Below are 16,909 nucleotides of genomic sequence, written 5' to 3' on the forward strand. Positions count from 1 at the left end.
ATCTGAGGATGTCGACTATTAATCAGAGTTAATTTATTTGAATGATTTCAATGATAAAATTTAATGATAATTAAACTAGTTCCTACAATCTGAAGTTTTAGATTGGAAAATGAATTACAAAAAAACTAACGATACAGTTTGCATGTCAATGATATATTATCCGTAATCTTGTATTTCAAATGAAAATAATTGCTTAATAATAGCAGAGAACTATAATAGAAGCAAATCAAGTCGATAAAAAGCAAGAAATTTTTCCACGAATCGTTAGTTCATCAATCTATATAAATAACAAGCTTGATATTTGAGCAAAAACTATCCATTATCCATTAAGATCAATACATTTTGAATGAGTTTGAACCAATTGTCGAAAAATTTTTCCTATTTTTATTGAGGGTGCCAAACAAGGACTGTACAGCAAATGACCCATCAATTCGATATTTCCACTGTTTAAAAACATTTTTGTTTCAACTGATATTTGAGTCTGTGAGCTCCACAGTCGTGGTGGATAATGATTCGTCTTCTGCGATTAGTTTCTCTCATATTTCTAGCAAACAAATGCTAGTATACCATTCAGAATTGACCGTTCAATGTTGCTCTAATTGGAAGGTGGTGACATGTCCAGTTATTCCGAAAAAACAGGCCACCATTTGATTCGAAGGGGTTCGTGCGCGAATAACTTTTTGATGAATTTTATTCGTCTTGAAAGACCCATATAATCGATTGTTGTTCAGTAGTTCCATGATTCGTCGCCTGTCACGATCTCATAGACGTCTTTTGAAGTACCGCGACAGCATTTCTATGCACCAATTGACACGAGCTTTTTTAGGGATTGTCATATGGAATTAATGCCCAAGTATGCCTCAATCTCATGGTACGTCACATGACGATCTTGCAATATCAGTTTTCGCACAACATCTATATTTTCTGGACGTGCGTCCTCGTTTGATATCAGCGAAACATTATAGCTCGAGAAGCGAGTTGATCGGCACACTGCTGTTAGTTTGAGGCCGATTCATAAACTTGAGTTTCGGTTTAACTTTGCCGTTCGTGGGTGAGGTTTGCCGTTTGACGTCTATTGGTCCTATTCATAAACTTGATGTTGCTGCCGGTAACCTAAAAATTTTGTTATTCGTTTTGATGTGTATGTTGCTTTTTGTTTTCGTGAAATTTTTGTGTTTTTGTTTGTAATTAGGTATTTGTGTATGATATTAAGAAAATAATGAAGAGTTTTTTTATTAAAAGCCTTAGGCAAAATCACGTGACAAATGTAAATGTATGTGATTGTCTCTTTTCTATTGCCGAACGGTCAACGGGAAAATATAAAATTCGTTTATGTTGAAAGACAATAACGGCAGACAGCGACGTCAAAAGGTATTCCATTACGAAAGTCATAGTACGATTTAATTCCATTTTTTGACTAAGATCTGTATCTGTATCTGTAAACATCTTAATAGCACTCGTGTGACAACACGTTCTGAATACGTTCACCATTTCATTTCGTTATGATGGCAATGTCAGATGTGACATATTCACATTAGTATTGCCATATCTCAAAACTTAAGTAGCAACCCTCGTATAATCTTAATATCACTTTGGATGCTACTTTTTTCACATAATTTTTTTTGTAATTCTGATAATTATCTTCAAAAATTCATACTACATCCACTGAGTTCGCTTAAGTTACTGTACTAATCTAGGCTAGTTTGTGTTAGAGATCTATCAGTAGTAAACCGAGTATATCAAAAGTTCTTAAAAACTGGGAGTTTCAATAGACAATAGAGTGCTAGAAGAATCACTATATAGTGAGACTACCGTTTTTTGACTTTTACAAATTGACACTTAGCTTGTGCTCAGATGCAACAGCGACTTCGTGAGATCCGTTTACTGTAATTGAATAGAACGTCGGAAAATTACAGTAAGTAAATTACATACTCACAAACCTTCTAATGGTCCAAAAGTACTCGCGCTTATGTTGATTTGGTATTTGAACAATTGAAGTAATTGATATAGAAAATCGAAGATATGGTGAATGATTTGTACAAGCTTGTATGTATTGAAGAACTAGTGACTTTTGAAAAAGGTTTGTGAACTATACTTAGCTCCTACCCGTAATCTGTCTGCACAACGGTACGTCCAGGAGGTAAAAAACCATAAATTGGTTTTATAGAAAAGGGTTTCATTTTATTATGAAAAAGACAGCGAGTAGTCCCGATTTTAATCATATCGAACATCTATAGGATGAGCTTAAGAGCATTTTTAGTACCAGATACTCTCCATGGACTAAAGGTGGCAATTGAAGGGGAGTGGGAAGGTATAAGTTGAGAATACAATAAAACAATAATTAGGCTGATGAAAGACAAGATAGAAACTGGTATAAGATACGAGATAGTAGTACAAGCGACTACTTGATAATTTTTCCTTTAAAAGTAGTAATTCAGGAACCGAGCAAATTTTGTATAATATCAAATAAATTTTACTTGTAAAATGTCGTCTCATGAAATCTTAGTTTCTCTTTTAATCAATAGGATTTTTAGTATTCGTGTATTACTTTTAGATTATATTTTATCGTAAACAAAATAAATCGATTTATAAATACAACTGAGTAATCACTATAAGCATACTCATTTTTATATCTTTGTTACAGGTGCTTGTCAATTCAAAAAATCATGGCAAGGAAGATGGTTCCAAAGCGGAGTACCTAACTACTTATTTATTAACAGTACATACATTGAGACGAAAGGAGATTGTTATGAAGAACAAGGAGATAAATATTTAGTTTATGATAGGTGAGTTTCTGCTTATGAAATTATTATCTTTGTGTGGAATGAAAAATTATTCCAAAAAATAACTATTTTGATGGGTAAGTCATAAACAAAATATAACGATGACTTCCAAAATTTCCTATACCTACTTCATTTGGTCTTACTTGAACAACAGAAGGAACTGCGTACGTACCCAAATTATGACAATAAAAGTGTCGTTTCAAAAATAGAAAATTTGGCATCAGAATGGTTATTATAGAATGACGTCGTATCCTCAAACTTCTACAAGAATATTTATAAGGTATCAAGACATACCGAGACTCAAATAAAAATAAAGTGTATTTGGATGAAACGTGTTTTGATACACACGATTAATTGTTTCTTGAATAATCCTTGCTCAATGAAAAAACAAATAATTATTTTTCATGTTGGCAGTAAAGATGGTAACGACACTAACGCAGCATTATTTGGAAAATTATTCACCGACCAACTTTTATTAAATATTCCGCGAAATTGATATAGATCACGCATCTCATTATTCCTAAACATTGAACAAAATTCCCCATACTAGTTAAGAAAAAGATGAGGTAATAATATTTATGAAAGAACTAAATATTCCTGGGACGTTACTGAGGACAGCAAAATTTGTTTGTTATTTTCTACTTTATCGTTTTTCTTGCTTTTTCAACTAAAAATAGAAAGACTACGAGAGTTGCTACTTAAATTTTGTGATCGACAAATAAAAAAAAATATTTATAATTGGAAATGCTTTATTGTTTTCCAAGATATTCTCCATGCAGATCAACACACTTTTGCATGAATTTGAACTGTTTATCGAAGCATTTTTTTTCAATTCTGATTGAGGTGTAGAAAAACGTTGACCTCGCAAATTATTTTTGCTCTGTGGGAATAAGAAGGAATCATTGGGAATATAAAACGGATATTTGACGTTCAAAAAGGTTTTTGTTAGAACTAATGTGTGAGATCTCGCATTGTTATGATGGAGAATGATTCGTCGCATGTCGCGATCTTGTAGTCGACTTTTGATGCACCGCTATTGAATATTTTAGCATTTCTTTGCACCAATCGACTCGAAATTTTTTTTGAGCAATTGTTAAATTATAGGGTATCTAACGCGAACAAATATTTTTGAGAGACAATTGACCCTGCAATATTAAATGTATGCGAGTGAAACTAATACTTCAATCTCACAATATGTCGATCTTGCAATATCGACGCACAGCGTCAATATTTTCAAGCACAACAGTCAATTTTTGACGACATTCATGAAATGTATCCTGTAGCTAAGAGTAACCACGGTTGAATTCGGAAAACCAGCGAATAACGGTGGTTCGAGATGGTGCTTCATTACCAAAAGTCGAAGAGAGTTAATTCACGTCGAAAGTCATAATACATGTTCGCTATTTATGTACATTTTCAACTAAAATGAATGTTTTTCTGTAATTATCTGCAATGTCTGATTTAACCTAGTCTCATCAGTATTGCCAGATCTCAAAACTTTGTTCCAGCCCAAGATGGAATAAATGGCTGTTTTGTGTGATCAAGTAAATGTATGTTTCTTTAGGAATCATTCTTTTGATCAGCTACCTCATTACGATCTTTTATCACCTCGTATATGTCATGAATAGGAATTAAATAACCAAAACAGCAGTCGTAAACTTTCTTTTGTAATTGAAGTAACATTGATAATTGCAAAATAATTAATAGATGCAGAAAATCAATCGATATCAATGATACCTTTAAAAGTGAACGAATCGGTATGCACTAGAAATTCATAAGGACTCTCGAGTTTATTATTTTTCCACATAACAAGATTTTACAATTTTCTTTCATTGCCTGCATAAATCTGTTTAGTATGGTAGGTACAGGGAAATATTCTGCCATATAAAGTTATTTGCCAATCTCGAGAATTTTGAGGAAATTGAAAAGAATGTAGTTGGTAGATCAGTTCGTGAAATGAGTATAATAGAATCTTCAGAGTAACAATTTTCAATTTCACTCAATCACTATGAAATATTGAAACATGATATTGAAATTGGACACAAAATTTGTCCAAACATATAATCACATATACTTATTTTATAAGTATTAATTGCGTCACAATGATTGAATAAAAACTCGTGAAAATGAAAAACATTTACTCTATATTCCGAATTCAAATGTATTTATTGTAATAGTTATCCTTACAAACTAGCCTAAATGGGGTAGACTGAAAAGAAACAACCCTTATTGAATGCTTCTCGATCCACGTCTTCCAACAATACGAAACGTATTGATATAATAAAGAAATGAGATGATATAAAGGATACGCGGATGAATATACAGATGAGATTTTTATCCCAAAATGGTTGTTATATAGAAAGGAAAAAATATATTAAATCAATGTTGCCTTTGTAGCGTAACAATTTGCTCAAAAGGGTAGATGTAGCTATATACTGAAGGTTATATGATTACAGTCGATCAACCTCGACGTTCGTATCCGTAAACATGAGTAAACACACACTTTATACATTCTATCTCTCTTTTCTCTTTCTTTTAATAAATTAAATACCTTCTTTCAGATGTCCTATTATCATCTCTTAATGTTGAAAAGAGTGAGAAATTACGTTAATTAGATTCTATTCTTAAACGTTTCAACCATCGAGTTGTTTTCAAAGCGTTTGCATTCACATACCTAAGTATAACAGGAGAAAGAGGACTTCTCCTATTTCGCATATAATCGGCCCAATAATTTCTACATACTACATTTCTTTGATGGTTTTGCCGTTTTTCATATAGCCGATATAGATCACACCTTGTGAATCCTAAAAAATGGTGACTTTCCTTGAAATACGTTTCGTCTATTCTTTGATTCTCTGATGTGTACCAATGAATTAATTTTTCGTCGATCGTCGGGACCGACGCAGATACTCCATCGAATTGCGCTTAAACTATTTCAGACACTGCTCCATGGTATCACGGTTACTGTTGTCCACAGTGAGAAAATGGGACACTCTTCATACCAACAGCTTTTTGATGCATTATATGATCTACACGATCGTTTTAAATATCACAAGAACCTTCAGTCGATAGTCTGCAATTACGAGATCGTATATGTTTCATATTATATTCCGGGACAGCTGATTTAAGAGCATCTGGACGTGGCTCATCAAAAACTGAGTCAATTTTTGACATTCGTTATTTAAGGAAAAGAGTCATTATATACATGGCATCAAAGCCACTCCGAATTGGCTTAAATATCGACAAAAAATGCTCACACGATGATAAATTACTCTTACGACTGGTGCCATCGGACGGTGAATATAAGTATTTATCGTTCCTTGTACACTACACCCCCTTTCCATTTGAGGTATTAATAGTTCTGTCTGTCCTCGCTAGAGGCTTGATGTAATTTATTAACACCAAGTATATTCATCATAAACAACAAGATTAAACGGTTTATTTTGAGCTCAAAAACAGAAACATTCTAAAGGAATGCATTAATAAGATCGGCGGTACTACAAAACCAAAATATTCAAAATACGAAATTATTCAGGGCTTTCATTTTCAATATTATCATTGTATAAGTAAATTGTGAACGAATAATACAGGTTTCAGTTTTGAACAAATTTTCAATTGAAATTACTTTCTTCCAGGACTGACGACTGCTATCGTTGCATGGTAATTCATCCGAAGCATCCCAGTGTACTACAATACAAAGAGAGTAAGTAATGCATTTCCTTTTTCCGAATATTTTTTCTTTCTGACACAAAAATGGACTTATCGCAGCTTCGTCGAAAGACATTTTGTTTAACAACATTTAGTCTAATGGATTGTTCTTTTTTCAGCATATTGTGAATCTAAAGCTTCCCTGGTCGAAATATGTCAAATGATAACAGGCGACGCACCGCTCTACAGCCTTTTCCGAAAAAATCCAGAGGCTAAGCCGATTGCGTGTCCTTTCAAAAGTGCTCCGTTCACTTTTAGTTATAACCGAATGACTGGAGATTGCAGTAATCCCCCCAGTAAAGCCGAAAGTTGCACCGACGATTCTCGCTTAGTACTAAAATATCAGGCATGCCCAGATGTTCCATCGACAGAAAGTAATGGTAAGTTAAAAATACATTATTCTATTACATATAGTATATTTATCCACAAATAACTCAATTTTAGTTCCAAGCACTTGAGATTAGAAATATGCAAAAATTATGTATTAGTTTCCAATAATAAACTGAAAACAAATTTTTTTTAAATCTATAGTTTCAACTCCTTTCTAATTACGTACCTTTTATATTCCCCTTGCTAACATTCTTTTTATTTTTTGTAAATCCTTGAAATATTTCCTTTTACATTAGCCAATCACCTCTTACCTATTTATCAATCGAAACAGTTATCCTGACGTCAAATTGTAACCTATTATGTAGGCAGAGGAGGTCACGGTACCCGGCAACGAATCGTAGAAAAATTCGGTGCGGTTATGGTGAAAATTGTAAAAACATAACAGATCTATAACATTCTGCTCTGAATTCAATATTTTTCCTAGTACTGCAGATGGCAACTCTTAAAGGATACTCTGTTTATCTGATCTCGATTTGTCATCCAGTGCCTTCTTCGCGCCGTAAACTCACATGTATGAAAGCGAGGTTGTGTTTGAAGTTTTGTTACCTATTTTATTTGACAATAGTTATTATCACCCTAATTAATATCAATTTTTTTATCAAAGCATCTATAGCAGATATAAAGCGCCAAAATAACAAGTGTCAAGTTACTTGGACTCGTAACTATTGTGACGAATATTCACGTTTTGGTTTAATTGCTAGCGGCATTCAAAATTAGTTGCTACATGTTATTTGCTATGAATAACTTTCCAATGAATGTATGAAATCATCAGAGTAGAAGCGGCATTTAAACACACTCCATTCTGAGTACTCTGAAAAGCCAATTAACTTTTTACTGATATCAAAAATGAATCAAATATCCATATTAATAGACGAAACTAGGTATCCTCATAATAGAGAAAAATTAATATTTCCCGCTTTTAAAACTGTCACACAAAGTTTATGCGGAATAAAATAATATGTATCAAGGGTGTAAAGTATCCTTTTTTTCAACGAGTGTGAATATTGCCGACAATCACATGAGTATAATATTTCGCAATTTTTGTGTATGAATTAACTTCGTGTGTTTTATCAAAACGTTTAGGTAACGTTGCTATACACCATAGTGAAAAGATGGTGATCAGAGTTTGTATATGGTTGAAACAAGACAATCGTGTATAGTTCTTCCAATTGCAGAAGACATATTATGCGAGGAACAATCAACATTTCATAAATACGCACTAACTACATCAGTCCACGTGGACTCATCATCACCACTGTTTACCAATGAAAACATGGAGTCGTAAACATAAATACATTTCTATTGGCCGAAGCCGTATATTTCTTCGAAATATTCCCTAGAAAGTCTGCGATAAGCCTTGGCGTGGCTAGGTGACATTAATTTAATTCATAATAATCTTTAAATAAATAAAAATGGCGTTCTTTAGACCATGGGCGAATAAATACAACGAAATTGCACAGTGTAGTGATAATAGAGAGACTGACGAATTTAATAATAAAGATTTAGATATACAAACACAGCAAGTTATTTTAAATATATATGGATTGCTGTGGATCATTCACAGAATCGAAAAACATGTAGAGAAAAACTGAAATCAGTTGAAAAAGCTACTCAAGATTTTATACGTAGGACAATTTATAGTTTATATAAGGAGAACAGGGTTGCGACATTAGAAGAAATACTACAAAAGGTAGCAGATTATCCAGAATACAATTATACCATTTTAGAAACATTGCGTCAAGTTTTGTCAGCATATAGTTAAACACAAAAAATTAATAAACGGATGGCAATAACCGAATCATCAAGGATCGTTCGATGGCGACAAGATTATTTGCCTCAGATAAAAGACTACCAAAGCTCTAATAGACATATAATTTATCTAGATAAAACAAAGTCACGATATAATAAATTTCGGTTGGGTTGACAATAGTAAAAATTGCTGTTTGATTGGGCCATGTTCTAAAGGCAAACGCATTATATTATTACAAGCTGGAAGCAAAGACGGTTTCGTGCCTAATGCTTTATTAATATCTGCTAAAAAGATTAAAACCCGTGCAGCTGATTATCATGAAGATATGATAGCAGAATTATTTGAAAAGTGGTTTATTGAACAGCTTTTACCTAACATTCCACCACAGTTAGTAATCGTTATGGACAACGCATCTTATCACTCGTAGCAACTCCTTAAGATACTAAATAGTAGTAATAACAAAGCTCAAATTCTACAATTTATGTCTGAAAAAAAATGTTCTTCTTCCTGTCAGAGATCGTAAAAAAGGCCCAACAAACAGAGAATTGCTTACTGTTATTAAAGGTCTAAAGTTAGAGGAAATTTATTATATTGACAAGCTGTGCAAAGAACTGAGTCATACTACCTCCTTACTATGGCATATTTAACCCTATAGTGTTAATATAGGTAAACGTAAAGTCAGAATTACGAAAATGTAATCAGTCTCCAGAACTGAGTAAAGAGGTTGTAAAACACCTCCAAGAGCTTTGGAAAAACTGTGTTGAACATGTTTTCAAAGAAGAAAATGGGTATATGGTACCACCTTCTTTACAATCCTTCATAATTGAATCAAATGATGACTCTAGTTCAGACGATTCTGACTACCATGATTATTTATAAAGATACTTTGGAATTGAAATATTTTATTCTTTTGTTTTATTTGCAAAGATTTTTTTCCTTTGTGGTTTTTGTTTTGAAATTTCGTTTTCCAGACAAAAAAAAAAGAATGTGGAACAAAAAGGGCTCTGGTGAGTGAGTCTGGTAGCCTGTTACATTTTACACGTCTTGTTACGTTTTATTATTTGGTATTCAGTTGTAGCAAATCAACGAGGTATAATAAGGATTTTTTTCTAAGTTCCAAGTAGTATTACAATTAAGTGCATCTGTCTAAATAATGCCGTCCAATTTATAATGATTCGATTGCCTTTTAACGAATACTTTCCCTCATAAGCTATACACATTTTTAAAAGTATTTATAAAAATAATAAATTCATAAAATGAGGTATCTACGCATATGGTAGATCAAACAAAATTGTCGGCAAGGATTTTTATAATATGCAATCGATATTGGAAGAACTATACGACTAACTTGAAGAACCTCTACCACACACGAAAATGTTGAAAATCCATGACTGATGGTACAAAATAGACACGTGTGACTGCTAAGTAAATATTTGAAGTTGTCTCTCATACCAAGTGTTACACAATATACTACTGCTCAAATAAACTTGAAAAAAATATCTACATGATGACTAACAATTTACCAATTATCTTAATATTGAATACTTTTGTAAATTTTATTAAATTTCTTCTTTTTTTATCAGTGGAAGAATTAGTATGTTTGGCAACGTGGAAAGAAGGTTCAACCCGATATCTGATAGGGAAGCTTTCTCAGCCAAACAGAAGAAGTGCATCGGACGAGGACCAATATCGTTGCTTTATTTACAAAAGAAGCATGGAAAATGGTAAAACAATATACAGTGTTGCCCAGTCTGGAGATGCTACATGCACAGGGTTAGATGCTACTGCTTTCGAGGGTAGTCGAACTATGATGTTAACTACAGGTATGGTTAATCAAATTATTTAAAAGATCTTGTTTTCTGAAAATATCCAATGATATCAAATAGTATCATTATATAAAGGCTTTATTAAACGAGGCAGCCAAGTTGTGCAACCAGTCGCATACCCCTTCACCAGGCATTGGTTCACATAATGCCCTTCTCTTCTAATGATATACATTTTCTCTTTTCAGTATCTATCCCAGTTATGTTATAGATAAGATCTAACAGGTTGAAAAACTTGGTTTTAACATGGTAATTTAAAAACTATTGTGTTGTATGATTCTTTTCATGTTCTTAATGCAAAAATTGGATGTATATGCATTATCCTCCTTTTTTCGTTTGCTTATTTTGTCTTTTTTTATTGAGTAGCGATAGATATTCACCAAACGTTCTCGTCTATACTGAACAGCGAACTGCGCTATGTATTGTCCCCTTATTTCGTTTTCTTTCAAAGTTGGTGATTTTCTAATCGCTCTGTTCGACAACCAGTTTGGCGACTGGTTACCTGACTGGTTGAACAACTTGGAGGCCTCGCCTAATAGTGCCTAACATAACAGTGACTAGATAAAGATTATGTTTTGCAAATCCGTTATGAGAACCAAACTGTCTGAAACAAATAACTAAGTTGCGTGATTTTTGTTAATTAGATTCTTAGTTTTATGATAATGAAATAATTTCACAGAATATTCAGTCAACAATCAAGTCAAATTTTACAAAGGTGTTGATCTTATGTATTTGTTTTAAATATTGCTAGATTGCGAATGTGAAGATTTAGCAGCGAAAATGTATCAATTTATTATAATTATGAAAAACCTCTCAAAAAATGCAACACTCAATATACATAATATAAAATTTGATAATTATTTTTTGATTGTAGTCGATGACCAGCACAAGAGATGTAAATTTCCAGTATGGATAACAGAACATCATACTTGGTTGAGTTTGGATCATCAGAAAACTTATAAATTTTCACAGAGAAATGCAACACTCAAGATATTAGATGACGACCCACCTAAAATGAATAAAGTTCAACCAAATTTTCCTCAGGCATTTGCTTTCGAAGAATTTGGGATGCAATCACAAGAACAAAGGAAACAGAATTCCGAAATGAGAGTAGTATGTCATGCTATTTTACAACAACAAGAACAGAAGAAGGTTCAAATAGTGGCCCACATTACGGCAGGATGGTAATACTGTATTAAATTTATTAGTACCACATTTATTTCCTATACAAGTATCAGTATTAAACACACTGCTTACTATACCAACACTCACAATAACACTGTCCGACGTGCGATCATCTTAAGAGACCAAAGGTAAACTGAAGTCGTTGGTGTAGTAAGTAGAGAACATTTCCAATGGTTCCAACAATTCCTACTAGTTTATGTTTAAAACACTTGTATTACTTTCTAAAAATCATGGAAATATAGGTATACCACACTCATGTAAATGTACTCGTATACCACACATTATATAAACAAAAAGAGATTAAGAGAAAGGAAGAAAGAAGAAATAAAAAACTTCATTTATCAAATCATTAAAAATTTCTATAAAATCACCATTACATAAATTGTATGAGCTATAGTTGTAGAGGGTACATTTTTATATATAGAAAGGCATTTGGTTGAATTCTGTGGAATGTATACTTCTGTTAATTGAAATAGCATACAAGTCTTGGGACAGATTTTTTAACTGTGTAAAATGTAAATCTAATTGACATTTTTCATTATATCATAATTTCTCATCTATTCTATTTCTATTTCTATTCTAAATCCGGCTGACTCGGGTAAATCCTCACAATTCAAACCCATTTGTTCGTTGCGAGGTGTGCTTGAAAATTACAACGGAGTATATTTTTTTCTTCTGTAGGTTACTAAAGCGCAGTAAGTCCATCACTTACTAATACTAAAAAATATTTTTCTCCGCTGAATCTATAACAACGAAAACTCTTATTACTCCATCTTTCTGAATCGACCCAAAACACCTTGAGTTGATATAGACTTGGTCAAAAACAGTGTTCCTTGGGCATTAGGAAAAATGCTTATAGTTTCAGATCTTATTTCAGTGAAGACCTCATCAATGATTTGCCGGGTAGATTCGTCTCCTATATTGGAAGGATTAAGATAGCTTCCTACGACTCTTAAAAGAATGTATACAGTCAAGTGCCCATATTTAGAACGGTGCCCTTAGTTGGGACATTTTGACATTTTTTGTTTAGTGGTTGGTAGCACTTATGATTGTACTTAATGCGTTTGCAATTAGGTTATATTGAACAAGTAAGTGTAACTACGAGAAATAAAGTCACAAATATCTGGTATTTGTACAGTGTGCGGCGATTTAAATTCGGCATTAAAATCAGATAAGATTTATAATCAAGATAATTTAATTCGCCCACACTATGAGAGTAGCTTTATAAGTTTTTAGATTCCTAGGATCTAATGTGTATTATCTTTGCTCAATATTATAACTATAATTTTCTTATAATCATAACAGATTATTTTTTTTAAATCAGTGGATTGTAAATATTGTTCAAGGTTTCTAAACTGGAAACATCGTCCAAAGTTAGGATATAATGTAATAATGTTCAATTACATACCTCATAGATTGCCTTTACTTTTATGGTTTTCTTTTTAGATTAAGTCTAAAGTATGTCTAAAATGAGTCGACTAAAAAGAGAATATCACTATTTTGAGAATACTTCATTGGATCGAGCTGCTGAAGCTGTGTGGGATGGGATGTCTTACTGACAAGCCGAACAAAGATTTGGTGTTCCTAAATCATAAATACAAAGAAAAGTGAAAAATAAGCAACAAAATCCGTATGGCAGACCTCCAGTTTTTAATAAACTAGAAGAAAAACAGCTGTCTGAATGCCTAGCGTTAGCAGCTAAGTTGGGTTTTCCACTTGCCGCTTTTTACATGAGATGTATTGTAAAAAATTTTTAGATAAAAAAAGTGTTGCTGAATCGCGTTTTAAAAACAACACGCCAGGAAAGAAGTGAATAAGAGGCTTTTTCAAGAGGCAAAGTCTTGACCTAAAAACTTGCATCTGTCATAACATCAAGAGAGCTAGGGCAGCTGTGACTCCAGAAATGATAGAAGCCTACTTTCAGGAACTTTCTGAATCTTTGTTCCGTTGGACGCTCTTATCAATTATGATGAAATAAGTATGCAAGATAATCCAGGAACCAGTAAAGTTATTGTACAAAGAAGCTGAAGAAGAACCCCGAAAGAATAATTGATCATTCAAAATCCAACTTCTCCGTCATGTTTGCTGGTACAGCCAGTGGTGTTACTCTACCACCATATATCATCTACAAAGTAGACAATTTATTTAGTAGCTGGACAGAAGGCGGGCCACCAGGAGCTAGATATAATAGATCTAAGTATGGATGGTTCGAAGGTAGTATTTTTTAAAATTGGTTTCAAACTGTTGCTTTGCCTTATTTAAAAAAACGTGGCGGTTGTCCAAAAGCAATAATTGGTGAGAATCTTGCCAGTTATGTTTCAGTCAGTATTTTAAGCCAGTGTGGCTACTAAAGAAAACCTTGGAAGAACTTGGGGATCGTGCACTTGAAAACTTGAAAGCAGGTTTAAAAAAGAGTGGGATTGTACCACTTAACAAGAACAAAGTGCTCGACAGCCTGCCTCAAGTTCCTCGAGAGCAAGATGGCTCCATGTCAGCAGCAAATTGGACATCGTCACTAGAGGAATATCTTAGGATCACACGTGAAAATGAAACCAAAGTCAACCCAAGCAGAAAGAAGATATCTGTAACACCTGGAAAGAGTTTAGATGAAGAAAATGTAATTGAGGAATTGAGAAAAAATGAGACTGAAGCCGCACAAAAGCGAGGAAAAAAACAAAAAGTAAACAATAAAACCGTTGAGGCTGATGGAAGTAAGGAGACTGATGACACAAATGAGCCTCCTCTAGTCAATCCTAAACCAATTATTACAAAAAAATAGGAGACGAAAGGGCATTCAAAATAAAAGTTATGAGGATGACAGTGAAGATGAAAGTGATAACATATCACTGCATGACAGTTCATCATCAATTGGCCAAGATGATTTCACCATACTGTTCGACGATGATATACCAGAAGACATTGCAATCAATAAAGAGCCGCTGGTTGCAGATAGCGAGGTTGAACTGATTCAGCCAATTTCTACCAACGAAATGAATAATTGTGACGACCAGCTTACAACCTACAAGAAAAACGATTTTGTTTTAGTCGAATTTATTTATGATGCTGGAACAAAAAAACAATTAAAAAAAGACTTGATAGGAAAAATCATAAATAAGGAAAACGACAACTCTTGTTTCAAAGTCAGTTTTATGCGAAACCATTCTTCTCAATCACTTTTTCTAATCTTTTTGACATAAAGTGAATGAAATTCCGACAAATATTTCCACTTAAATTAAGGTCTTCCCACAGCTCTTCTTGATTTCTAGGACGATTTCTTTTAAATTTTATTTTATCAACAACCCCCCTAAATTTTTAATAGAATTTATATCAGAACTATTTGCCGACCACGGTAAAGTCTTTATATTGTTTTGTTGAAACCATTGTTGAATTATGGGGGCGGTGCGAACAGAATAATTATCGTGGTGATAAATAGAATCGTTTCCTTCATGAGTTTGATTTACTGATGACAACTTAATGTTGTCTAGAGTATTGAGGTAGACTTCACATTTGAGCCTTGCACCAATTCTCCAACAAACGGCAGTAAACGCAGTACTTCTGTCATTGCACGACTTTTTAAGTTTCAATTAATTGAAGAGACTAAGTACACTTTCACTTCAATTGAACTCAAATTAATTATTCAATAATCTTGTTACTGACAATGACAGTGACATTAGGTAAGAACTCTGATTTACGCAGGCAAAATTCAAGTGTATGCTTTTTCAGTGTACAGAAGTGTACTTACCTTAATTTTCATTCATGACTTTTCCTTTTTATTTCAGTGACAGCGGATATGTGTGTATGCTATTTTACAAAAGAGATTCAAATGTTATAGAACTGCAGCAAACGGAAAAATATGTAGAAAATCCAGATGAAGCTTGCTCAAATTTTGATCCCGGTACAAGTCCATATACAACATTAATAAGTAAGTTCCTTTTGTAAATTTTTTAAATAACTTTCTTCTTCATAACATAATTTATTATATGATATCTATTTTAGCTACAACCTTACATTCGAAAAAGTGTCCCCATCTCGGCCGTTACACCATAGCAAGTTTTCCAGCACAATCCGGAAAAAGGAAGAGGCGACAGGAACCAGGTAATTACCACTAATTATGTGAATATTATGATTTTATAAATAGTTATCACTTATTAACCAATTTACAGAGAAGAAGAATACAGCAGAAAATCAAGAACCAGACTGTATTTCAGATGATTTTGAAACCTTGTCAGTAGGTTGTAGTGGTACCCATGAAATGGAGTTCAAATCAACTTGTTCTCAACAAGCAATCTGTAAGCATCACATAATTCTAATTACATTTATTCAATTGCAAAACAAAGTTCTTTATCAATTAAATTCATTTAAATAAAATCTGTTGACATATTTTTAGCCTATACTTGCCATGGTAACTGGGAGGAGAATGGAGTATCATATGTAATAGCAACATCCTTATCTAAAAAGTTTCCAGAGGCGAAATACTGTTTCATGTATAAACAAGACCAAATGAATTCTGCAATCATAGAAGGAAATCTGGGAAAAGGACTCGGGCCTCCTATATTAAGGATGTCAAGAGTGACAGAAAGTTGCCATAGGAATATTGATCCAGGAATTTCTGGCAACTGGGCCTTTAATTTTACTAGTAATGGTAAGTAAACTAATCTTTACTCTTGACAAATTTTAAGAAACATCATTATAAACAACGAACTCATAAGTTCCCTACTCTTACCTTCAATTTGCATTGTTCACATTGGTGAGCTATACAGCATTATTCAGACTGAACACACTGTTTACACTACCACTACACCAACACTCACAATTACACTGTCTCACGCACGTTTCGATAACCATGTTATCGTCTTCAGAGACTGAAGGTAAACTAAAACCTAATAACACTTTTAAACAAGTTGTTAAAATTTTCAATAATGAATTATGGCATAAAATTGTTCAAATCAGCATACATAATTTTACCTACAATTGTTACATTAATACTATACCCTTTGTCTATATCAACGGCATTCCGAAAGGTTTTTGAACTGTCATTTATTATGTACGGCTGAACATTTTATCAACTTTTCTTCCCTACGAAATACTCCTCCTTATCTCTACCCTCCCTTAAGAAAATACTCAACTGCTCCACAGAGATTAAGAAAGGCTTGGAGTTTTTCAAATTATCCGTACCAGAGAATATTACCATATATAATTTTTGTATGGTAACAGGTTTGTAATAGTCCTTTATGTAATTTTCTATTGTTCTGTTGCTGTGCCAATGACCA

General features: G+C 33.2%; 1 protein-coding gene across 2 annotated transcripts in view; it reads left to right on the forward strand.

Annotated features, from left to right (window-relative positions):
- Positions 1-16,909, forward strand: part of LOC130893694 (uncharacterized) — a 700,192-nt gene that overhangs the window by 676,087 nt on the left and 7,196 nt on the right. For both annotated transcript variants that reach the window (XM_057800002.1, XM_057800001.1), the window contains 9 exons: positions 2,645-2,786; positions 6,419-6,486; positions 6,611-6,871; positions 10,215-10,454; positions 11,329-11,638; positions 15,419-15,561; positions 15,636-15,734; positions 15,803-15,928; positions 16,027-16,281. In XM_057800002.1, coding sequence (XP_057655985.1) covers positions 2,645-2,786; positions 6,419-6,486; positions 6,611-6,871; positions 10,215-10,454; positions 11,329-11,638; positions 15,419-15,561; positions 15,636-15,734; positions 15,803-15,928; positions 16,027-16,281 — 1,644 coding nt within the window. The remainder of the gene's footprint in view (positions 1-2,644; positions 2,787-6,418; positions 6,487-6,610; positions 6,872-10,214; positions 10,455-11,328; positions 11,639-15,418; positions 15,562-15,635; positions 15,735-15,802; positions 15,929-16,026; positions 16,282-16,909) is intronic.

Source organism: Diorhabda carinulata, chromosome 5 (genome assembly GCF_026250575.1).
Source record: "Diorhabda carinulata isolate Delta chromosome 5, icDioCari1.1, whole genome shotgun sequence".
Classification (NCBI taxonomy): Eukaryota; Metazoa; Arthropoda; class Insecta; order Coleoptera; family Chrysomelidae; genus Diorhabda; species Diorhabda carinulata.